The 11,755-nt window shown below is 39.2% G+C and overlaps 1 protein-coding gene across 1 annotated transcript; it reads right to left on the bottom strand.

The window, feature by feature from the left end:
• Positions 1-299: 299 nt before the first annotated feature.
• LOC148059160 (zinc finger protein PLAGL2-like) lies at positions 300-9,789 on the bottom strand. Its single transcript, XM_087782134.1, has 2 exons — positions 9,653-9,789; positions 300-4,420 (listed from the first exon to the last, which is right to left on the bottom strand). Exon 2 carries the CDS (start codon positions 3,998-4,000, stop codon positions 2,732-2,734), a length of 1,269 nt encoding a protein of 422 aa, XP_087638260.1. The 5' UTR covers positions 4,001-4,420; positions 9,653-9,789; the 3' UTR covers positions 300-2,731.
• Positions 9,790-11,755: the final 1,966 nt, after the last annotated feature.

Here is an 11,755-nt window from a genome sequence, read left to right as displayed (position 1 = left end):
TTCAGTTTGACAAAACACAGTGACTACATCAGGTGTCAAACTCTGTCACACAAGGAGAAAAAATATAACAATGCAATAATGTTGGAAGCTCGATTAATCTTCATTTATATGTTCATTATCCTTTCCTTAAGTGTGTACTTTCCTTAGACAATGTTAATGGAAGTTCATGTAGAACTGAAGACATCAATAATCAATGTTAATAGGGCACGAAATCAACATCAAGACCATTCGGCTGGTCGTATAAATGACACCAAACAGTTTCTTTAAGCGACATCCCAGAAAGAAAAAGAAACACAGGATCACAGAGAAAATCTACACTTTTATTTTTTTGAATTTCATCAGTCGAGGAAAAAAAAATAAAAATCAGAGAACACTTTTCACTGTCTCCTAGTCTATGAAGTGGTAATACAAACTCCTATTGCGACAAGTAGCTACGTTAAAAGGTGATGACGCTAGTCCTAAGAGCGACTCAACACTAGAAGAGCATCCCTGGGTGATGTGAGGTATATCTTTCTGCACCGGGACGTCAGTCTGGAACGTGGACGTCCATTTCAAACTAGAAATGACTCCGTGTTTGGTTGGTTAATCCAATTAAATGCACAAATTATTATTTTATTTGATCAGTCGTCAAAATGACGGCTTTAAAATGGATTTAACCACAGGAAGTACTTAAGGCTTAATATCATATCGACCACTTAACCGTCAAGCTGTTAAGATACTGACCTATAAAGACTATTGTGTGGCGTTGAAAACGTTAAGACGAAAACACGTCTTCCAGACTGAGGAGGCGCCGAACTGAGTCAGTGGTACGTTAGCCGCGCGTCGCTTCGCTAACGGCTACACGGTACATGTGCTTGTTTTTTGCCAGAAATCTACAGATACATCTTCTCTGCAACGAGGCGTTTTACCGTCTCTTCTCTGAGGTAGTAAATAAAGGTGAAAGATCAAGAAAAAGGCAAGTAACAATGAGAACACCGCCAAGGGGGGGGGGAGGTTTTCTTTAAACGCATCCCCCATTCTTCAACAATGGTGGTGGGTAAAAACACAGTACGGTCGTTTTTTTTGCAGGAAGATTTGCAAATTAAGAGGTAGAAAGTTTTGAATCATTTCTGCCACTAGATTAAGAGTTTAGATTCATTAAAAAATCTACTTATTAAATCTAATGGCACAAGTATAAGCCAAAAAAATACTAGAAGCTAATACAAACAAAAAAAACCCACTCTTGTGAGTTTGAGGTACAGATCATATTAATCCTTTTTTTTTTAATAGAAATGTGATAAGTGCTTCGACCAGTTGAAGAGATTCCACACTCTAGGAGGTATAACAGCAGCATTTTTAAGACACTGGCACGTTGAAGCGTGGCAGCGTGGAGGACGTCACTGGATAGAAAAAAACTCTGAGATGCACTTTTCTTTCCAGGACACCACCATCGCTGCCCTGCTCGAAAAAGAGGCTTTTCTCCGTCCCTCATAGAAGGCCGTTCGACAATACACTGGTGGGTCAGATATGGGGGCGAGGGGCGGGGGTGTCCAACAGCACAGTATCGCTCTCAGAAATGGTCAAAGCCATTGACGTCAAGCAGGTTCGATTGAGGAAATCCAGTTGTTCAGATTGGAAAAAAACAGGAGGATAAAAGTTATTTCAAAAAGTCTCTCGGACCAAAAAAAACGATTGCTGCTGCTTTCACATGTCAAACTCAAAACACAGCTGCATCATCAACCGAGTCGGGTAAACACTCTCTGTACTCAACGCATCAGAGGTGACCCTCCTCTATCAAAACAGGCTTCATCAAGAAACGAAAAAGAAAAAAATCTCGGGGTAAATATATTCTACTAAAACTCAAATTAAACTTCAAAGAAGCATAAAGGGCCACTCTACGCAAATATTCCTGTGGCTTCAACCTAAGAACTCCGTTTTAGACAAGACGGTTTTTTTGTACACTATTTACTTTTAGTCAGGCTGTAAAACTCTAGAGCTTTTTTTTAGTAACACATGGTTGTCCATCTCGTAACGTGTCGTCGTTACGGCAACTCTGGAATTCGTTCGTGAATCGGGAATATTTCCAACTTAAGTGTTAGAAATTTGTTTTAATTAAGAGTCTAAAACTGATGGTTTAAACAGCATTTCATAAGTGGGGTGATTAGGCGCGAACCTTTCGGGGGGGTTTGTGGCGTTTAAAATAGAGGTAAGTGCGTTTGTTTCGTGTGATGGAACGACAAGAAATGCCCGACTTTTGCGGCATCATACACAAGGTTGGTGGAAATTACATTTCCCGTACGTTTAGATCAAACTATGTTTTTTTTTTTTGTTGGTGGGGTTCCTTCTAAAAAATACGATAAGTGCGAAATCTGCCTTTTTTTATTTGCCGTCGGTAGGTGACAGTCGGTGACTTTCTATGGTGAAAATGCCAAAAACTGTACTTGAAATCTTTGAGAGCATCTGTGATCAAACGATTTGAGTTTGCGGGTTGAGAGAAAAGAGATATTAATACTGAAGCATTCGATCGTGACCCAAATACGGAACTGTTCTTCACATGCAGATATAAAATTAAAATAAAAAAAGAAAAGGTAAATCTTTTTGGTTAAGATCGATAAGCCCTTAATTCCCTCCGACTTTCAAGATTCCTATTTAAATATTGAGGTAATACTGATGAGGTGATTTGTGTCTAACAAAAAAAATAAAGACATTATTTTCTCTAGATAAAAACAAAAGTAAGGACCTTAAGTTAATCTTACTGCTGAAAGGTCTGGTAGTACTGAGGTAGGGAGCTAGAAGTGCTCATAGCAGGACCACTGTAGGCCTGAGGTAGCTGGCTGTGGTTGTGGGCTCCAGGACTCTGGGGCAAGTTAGCCTGAGGCGGCTGGAAGAACGAGAAGGGTCCCGGAGCCTGGGAGGGCAGCCCGGTGGAGGAGGATGGTGAGGCGCTGGCGGCGGGGGGGTAGCTCATCACCAGCCCCCCCATCCCCATGTGAGGACTGTAGGGCGGCAGGCTGAAGGGCAAGAAGCCCAGCAGAGGCGCCAGATCCACGTTGGTGGTGCAGGACAGCTCGGCCGAAGGGATGGCGGGACTCCGGGGAAGCAGGTGGGGGTCGCTGCCGGCGACCGCCCCTTCATTCAGTACGTCCCTCTGCGGGGAGGCGGACGAGGAGGTAGAAGAGTTGACTTCATTCAGGTGAGGCGGGGGCGCGCTTTGCAGATCCAGCAAGAAGCTGTCCACTTCGGGACGAGGGTATGAGGTAGATCCGTGCTGGTACCGGCTCATGTTGCCGTAGGGCTGCTGCTGGGGGGCGGCGGGGGGCTGCAGGTGGTGGTGACTGGGCGGCGGGGGCATGTAGCAACCCATGCCGGAGGACAGCGGGCCCTGCATGAGACCGTGAGGGTGACACATCCCGTGGGCGGCGTTGGCGAGCGGGTACGGGTTGTACACGTCCCTGGCGAAGGTCTCCATGATGTCCTTGGACACGGGGCCGATCTCGGACACGGGCCCGGGCTCCTCCTTGACCGGGCACTGGGTGGCGGCCGCCGGGGCCGAGGCCGGGGTCGTCGGCGCGGGCGGCAGCAACCCCGACTCCTGCGCGTGGCTCTTCTTCAGGTGCCGGGTCAGGTGGTCCCGTCGCCCGAAGCGCTGGGCGCAGCGGGGGCACAGGAAGTCCCGGCGCCCGGTGTGCACCACGGCGTGACGCCGCACGTCCTTCCTGGTGTAGAAGCGACGGTCGCACCTCTCGCACGAGTACTTCCGCTCCCGGATCGGCAGCGAGGAGTTATTGTTGACCTCCGTCGCCGGCGGCCTCTCGATGTGACCGCCGATGTGCTCCAGCAGGGAGGGCGTGGCCTCCGGGCAGGCGACGCCCGCCGACGCATTGTGGGCGGCGACCAGATGGCGGCGGTAACCGAACTGAGTGTTGTATTGCTTCCCGCACTCCTGGCAGTGGAACAGCTGCTTGTGCGCCGGGTGGCTCTCTCCCTGCTGGCTCTTCAGAGGCTCCTGCTGGTGAAACATGGTCCTGGACACGGAACACTTGACCCTGGCCAAGAGCCTGAGAAGACGCCAACAAGACTCATGGGGATCGTCTCTGGAGCGGTGACCGGCGGTCCAACTGGTCTACGGGGGTTTTATCTCGGGGGCCCGGAATCGACGTCAAGCGCTGCTCGCGGGATGTTGGATGGTCTTCCGAGATGGTGACTGGAGATGCGTCCGGCCTGACTGGGGCAACCCTGCGTCCAGTGCTTGGTTTCCGTGGCAGCCGCGGCCATAGCAACCCTGACAGGGCCGCGGTGATGAAGAGCTCTGCGGGCTATTTTTAAAAAAAAGTTTGCGTCGGCTAGAGGTTCTAAAGCCGTCCCCCGGATCCGTGTCGGGATCCTTCACTGCCGAATCAGGGCGGACGAGTCCACGACTGAGGTCGACATCTTTCAGATCCTGCGAAAGAAGGGAAAGACGATCAGTACAAACCTCACGAGGAACATACAGCAGGTTACACTAGATTTAGAGTCGGGTGTGTATTGACAAAACATTGCCATATTCATTTAAACTGATCTTTTTTAACACTAGAGAACAACCAACTTCATTATAAACTAAAATAAATTAATACATTTAATCCGGACAGAAATACTATTTAAGTTAAAGTTTGCTAAAGATTAGAAAGTTATATTTTTACCTTCAGATATTGATAGAGACACATATTATATGCATTTTATATGTATTTATCTGTATTTTGCCGTATGTCTTTCATGAAAACTTCAGTAAAACATCTTACACTTGTGCGTCTTCTAAAAATAAACGATAGTTATTCACGGCGCTCAGATGATGCCGACTAGTTAACATAGTTAACTCACAGCTAAATGCTTCATTTAGTTTGTGGTGGATTAAGAAAAAGGATTTCGCTTTTTCTGCTACATGTATGAATACTTGCATCTTCTGACATGTCGGAGCAAGAGAACTAAATACAGCAAACAAGTAAAAGTAACTTGTGAAGTGAATTTTATTCACAGTATGACCCAAGACAAATCATGCTTCTCCAAAGACATTTTAAAATGATTATTAATTGATTTTTACTTTGAAAATAATGATCAACACAGTGATGATTTTGTTTGTTTGTAGAACTCTTTAACACTGAAAAACTATGTTAGCGTTGGACGCAAATATATGGTTACGGCCCGTTTATAATCTTGGTTTGAGTCGTCGTATCCGTTCTATCCGAGGTCATGAGTGACGTCACACTTCCGCAACTCAACACAATCAAACGCCGCCACAAAAGTAACGCCCAAGCGTCGCCTCTAAATATGACTTTGACCAAAAAGTGCTTTTTCCAGTGCACCTGGTAGTTGCAATAATTAAAAGGTGCCCGTTTGCAGTGTGTTACTAGCTTGGTAGCGCACACCATTTTTGAACTTGTAGGACACAGGGTTTTGTTAACTATAGATGCAGTTTTATAATGTAGCCATTAGGGGAGCAGTCCTGACATAGAATAGTCCTTAAAAAATGTGGTGCGAGTTTATTTAGTAAAATATGAAGACACCATTCGTCCAAAACTGATGCTGTGTCTCAAATTGCATACTTCCCTTAGTATACTAGAAGTCAGTATGCATCAGGATAGTGTACGTACTAACTTGTACGCAAATTCACGACAGATGATGACGAGACAGCTTCTTCTTCTACTACTATTTAACGTTGCTTGCGACCAGCTGTAGGAACACTATCACCACCTGCTGGCAGCACGTTTGGTTTGGATCAAGAAATATGAGAAACTAAATATTGGCGAGATATTTACGCCGGTATCAGCACTGAAGACATGTCATCCTCATTCTGCTGGATGAAAATACACCTGTAAGTGTGTGTGTGTATATATATATATATATATATATATATATATATATATATATATCTTCCATTTACAACATCAACGTCACAAATGGCACCTGTTTAGGGTAGAGAGTGTCAATCGATCCATACTCAGTTTTGTGGGCGTTTATAAGTATATATTTTATGAGTATCGTTTTGATTATTGCTGATGCTTCTCCAAAGACATTTTAAAATAATTTGTAATTGATTTTTACTTTGAAAATTATGGCCAGTTCAATAAAATGTGTCGCACAAATAAGACACAAGGTATTCTGCTACATCTTGCACATTTATTGTTAGTAAACCGCAATAATCGAGTTAAACCTTAAAAAAAAGTAATAAATTGTTTTGTAACTACAAAGTAACTTTGCGTTTAAACTCATCAAAAGTACTTTTTATGATCTGTGTCGAACGGAATGAACTGACAGGTTTCCATCCTCCATGACTAATGTGTATCAACATGTGGATGTTTGCAAAAAAAAGTTAATAAATTGTGTTTTGTAACTACAAAGTACTGCGTTTATTTGCGTTAATACTCATCAAAAGTACTTTTTATTAGCCGTGTCTATCAGAATGAACTGACAGGTTTCTATCCTCCATGACTAATGTGTATCAACATGTGGATGTTTGCAAAAAAAGGTAATAAATTGTGTTTTGTAACTACAAAGTACTGGGTATATTTGCTTTTAAACTCATCAAAAGTACTTTTTATTAGCTGTAATGAATTGACAGGTTTCCATCCTCCATGACTAATGTGTATCAACATGTGGATGTTTGCAAAAAAAAGGTAATAAATTGTGTTTTGTAACTACAAAGTACTGCGTTTATTTGCGTTAATACTCATCAAAAGTACTTTTTATTAGCCGTGTCTATCAGAATGAATTGACAGGTTTCCATCCTCCATGACTAATGTGTATCAACATGTGGATGTTTGCAAAAAAAGGTAATAAATTGTGTTTTGTAATTACAAAGTACTGGGTATATCTGCTTCTAAACTCATCAAAAGTACTTTTTATTAGCTGTAATGAATTGACAGGTTTCCATCCTCCATGACGAATGTGTATCAACATGTGGATGTTTGTAAAAAAAAGGTAATAAATTGTGTTTTGTAACTACAAAGTACTGGGTATATCTGCTTCTAAACTCATCAAAAGTACTTTTTATTAGCTGTAATGAATTGACAGGTTTCCATCCTCCATGACGAATGTGTATCAACATGTGGATGTTTGCAAAAAAAAGGTAATAAATTGTGTTTTGTAACTACAAAGTACTGCGTTTATACTCATCAAAAGTACTTTTTATTAGCCGTGTCTATCAGAATGAATTGACAGGTTTCCATCCTCCATGACTAATGTGTCTCAACATGTGGATGTTTGCAAAAAAAGGTAATAAATTGTGTTTTGTAACTACAAAGTACTGCGTTTATTTGCGTTAATACTCATCAAAAGTACTTTTTATTAGCCGTGTCTATCAGAATGAATTGACAGGTTTCCATCCTCCATGACTAATGTGTATCAACATGTGGATGTTTGCAAAAAAAAGTTAATAAATTGTGTTTTGTAACTACAAAGTACTGCGTTTATTTGCGTTAATACTCATCAAAAGTACTTTTTATTAGCCGTGTCTATCAGAATGAATTGACAGGTTTCCATCCTCCATGACTAATGTGTATCAACATGTGGATGTTTGCAAAAAAAGTTAATAAATTGTGTTTTGTAACTACAAAGTACTGGGTATATTTGCTTTTAAACTCATCAAAAGTACTTTTTACAAGCTGTGATGAATTGACAGGTTTCCATCCTCCATGACTAATGTGTCTCAACATGTGGATGTTTGCAAAAAAAGTTAATAAATTGTGTTTTGTAACTACAAAGTACTGCGTTTATACTCATCAAAAGTACTTTTTATTAGCCGTGTCGATCAGAATGAACTGACAGGTTTCCATCCTCCATGACTAATGTGTATCAACATGTGGATGTTTGCAAAAAAAGGGTAATAAATTGTGTTTTGTAACTACAAAGTACTGCGTTTATTTGCGTGAATACTCATCAAAAGTACTTTTTATTAGCCGTGTCTATCAGAATGAATTGACAGGTTTCCATCCTCCATGACTAATGTGTATCAACATGTGAATGTTTGCAAAAAAAGTTAATAAATTGTGTTTTGTAACTACAAAGTACTGCGTTTATTTGCGTTAATACTCATCAAAAGTACTTTTTATTAGCCGTGTCTATCAGAATGAATTGACAGGTTTCGATCCTCCATGACTAATGTGTATCAACATGTGGATGTTTGCAAAAAAAGGTAATAAATGATGTTTTGTAACTACAAAGTACTGCGTTTATTTGCGTTTATACTCATCAAAAGTACTTTTCATTAGCTGTGATGAATTGACAGGTTTCCATCCTCCATGACTAATGTGTCTCAACATGTGGATGTTTGCAAAAAAAGTTAATAAATTGTGTTTTGTAACTACAAAGTACTGCGTTTATACTCATCAAAAGTACTTTTTATTAGCCGTGTCTATCAGAATGAACTGACAGGTTTCCATCCTCCATGACTAATGTGTATCAACATGTGGATGTTTGCAAAAAAAGGGTAATAAATTGTGTTTTGTAACTACAAAGTACTGCGTTTATTTGCGTTAATACTCATCAAAAGTACTTTTTATTAGCCGTGTCTATCAGAATGAATTGACAGGTTTCGATCCTCCATGACTAATGTGTATCAACATGTGGATGTTTGCAACAAAAGGTAATAAATTATGTTTTGTAACTACAAAGTACTGGGTAAATTTGCGTATAAACTCGTCAAAAGTACTTTTTATGATCAGAATGAATTGACAGGTTTCCATCCTCCATGACTAATGTGTATCAACATGTGGATGTTTGCAAAAAAAGGTAATAAATTGTGTTTTGTAACTACAAAGTACTGCGTTTATGCTCATCAAAAGTACTTTTTATTAGCTGTGATGAATTGACAGGTTTCCATCCTCCATGACTAATGTGTATCAACATGTGGATTTTTGCAAAAAAAGGTAATAAATTGTGTTTTGTAACTACAAAGTACTGGGTATATTTGCTTTTAAACTCATCAAAAGTACTTTTTACATGCTGTGATGAATTGACAGGTTTCCATCCTCCATGACTAATGTGTATCAACATGTGGATGTTTGCGTGCTCGAGCTCGCGTGCCATCAAACGTCGTGCACGCTCCATAACTTCACGTGCACCTTAATAACTTGGTTATGACTAAGTTAAGGTCAAACTAAGTTACTAAATAAAGAAAAAAAAACATGGATTCCTCTCGAGATGAATTGTCAAACCGCAGCATGTTGACCTTCTCAAACTGCGGGGTTTTTGATGGACGTGAAGCAAGAATGATATATATTAGATTATTATATGTATTATATAATATGAAAAAGGGAGAAAAAGAGAGAAAGAAAGGAGGCAGGGTTGGTAAAGTTCATGTGAAGTTAGTGGACTCGAGGCTAAACTTGACTGCTAGCATTGCTGCACACAGAACCCGCGCGGACGAGAATTCAAGTTGAAATCCGTAGAAAAGTGTCGCGCGTAACTTAGTCCGGGTTAAAGCTGGTCACGGATGGAAGCTAAAGGGGTTCCAACACGATGTTAGGGGGAGCAGGAAGAAATGAAGCATGTCGAGCAGAGAAAAACAATAGACGAGCTTCACTAACTTGGGGAGCGGAGTTGTGGTCCCAGCGCGAGCTAACTAGTGGTAACTACCACCTCTCAACTAGTGGGTTTTTTTTTAAACAAGTTGGACTAACGCGACTAAAAGTTGACTCACCCAAGAGGTTCCGCTCGACCCGGTGCCCGTCGACCCACTTGCGCTTTCACGTCAACGAGGCGCAGCTCCGTCAAGTTTTAAGAGTTTATTAACGACTTCAGGCCTGGACTTCTGGGCGCCGCGCTGGGAGCCGAGCATTCTGGGAGCGTGACGTCACAGCAGCCCCAACTCGGACGGTTCCAAAAAAAGTTCACCCCACATCTGATGAACATCTCCTGCTGATCCTTGTGTTAATAAATGGTTATTAATGGCAGGGAGAACTCTTGCGATCAATAAAAAATACAGATATTTACCAACTTTTTATTTCCAATTCTTAAAAAAAAAAAGTTATTTAATTTTTGGAAGTTTTATTTTATTATTTATGGAAGTAAATGTGTAACATCTAGCTTTGAATATGATTTTTTGACAGCATCATAATTACTTTCTATTTTATTTTACTTCTAGATTGATTAAAAAAAACTTTATTAGTCCCTCTGTGCATGAATATATTCAGTGTTAAAATGTAATGTGTACAAATATTCAATGTTAAATAAAATGAAATGCTAATAAATTCCGTGTTCAAATGTGGGAAACCGAAGAGAAGAAATGTGTGACACAAATACACAAAGTTTTACCTTACCTTACCTTAAATACAAGGTATTCTGCTACTACAACTTGCGCATTTATTGATAAGTAAACCGCAATAATTGAGTTAAACCTTAAAGAAAGGTAATAAATCGTGTCTTGTAACTACAAACTACAGGGTTTATTCACGTTTAAACTCATCAAAAGTACTTTTTATTAGCTGTGTCGAACTTTGAATATGAATTTGTAACACTGAATGATAATCCCTTTCTATTGTATTTTACTTCTAGATTGATGAAAACTTTATTAATCCCTCTGAATATATTCAGTGTAAAATGAAATGTATACAAATATTTAATGTAAAACTCAACGTAAAATACAATTAAATCCCACATCTGATGAACATCTCCTGCTGAACCTTGTGTTGATAAATGGGTATTATTGGCAGGGAGAACTTTTGTGATCAATAAAAAAAATACAGACATTTACCAACTTTTTATTTCCAATTCTTTAAAAATAAAAAATAGTTATTTAAATTTTGGAAGTTGTTTTTTATTATCTATGGAAGTAAATGTGTGCCATCGAACTTTGAATATGAATTTCTAACACTGAATCATAATCCCTTTCTATTGTATTTTACTTCTAGATTGATAAAAACTTTTTTGATCCCTCTGTGCATGAATATATTCAGTGTAAAAATGTAACGTGTACAAATATTCAATGTAAAAATGTTAAATACAATTCAATGCTAATACATTCCGTGTTAAAATATGGGAAACCGAAGAGAAGAAATATGTCGCACAAATACAAGGTATTCTGCTACTACAACTTGCGCATTTATTGATAAGTAAACCGCAATAATTGAGTTAAACCTTAAAAAAAGATAATAAATTGTGTTTTGTAACTACAAACTATAGGGTCTATTTGAGTTTAAACTCATCAAAAGTACTTTTTATTAGCCATGTCATCAAACTTTAATATGCATTTCTAACACTGAATCATAATCACTTTCTATTGTATTTTACTTATAGATTGATTAATAAAAACTTTATAATCCCTCTGTGCATGAATATATTCAGTGTAAAAGGTAATGTGTACAAATATTTAATGTAAACAACTCAACGTAAAATGCAATTAAATCCCACATCTGATGAACGTCTCCTGCGGAACCTTGTTTTATCGTGTTGATAAATTGTTATTATTGGCAGGGAGAACTTTTGCGATTAATAAAAAAAAATTACAGACATTTAGCAACTTTTTATTTCCAATTCTTCAAAAATAAAAAATAGTTATTTAATTTTTGGAAGTTGTATTTTATTCTCCATGGAAGTAAATGTGTGCCATTGAATTTTGAATATGATTTTTTTACAGAATCATAATTACTTTCTATTTTTTTTTTTTTTTTAGATTGATAAAACCTTTATTAATCCCTCTGTGCATGAATATATTTAGTGTTAAAATGTAATGTATACAAATATTTAATGTAAACAACTCAACGTAAAATACAATTAAATCCCACATCTGATGAACGTCTCCTGC

Source organism: Callionymus lyra, chromosome 19 (genome assembly GCF_982586985.1).
Source record: "Callionymus lyra chromosome 19, fCalLyr1.hap1.1, whole genome shotgun sequence".
Lineage (NCBI taxonomy): Eukaryota > Metazoa > Chordata > Actinopteri > Syngnathiformes > Callionymidae > Callionymus > Callionymus lyra.
This window is presented reverse-complemented; position numbering and strand designations above follow the sequence as displayed.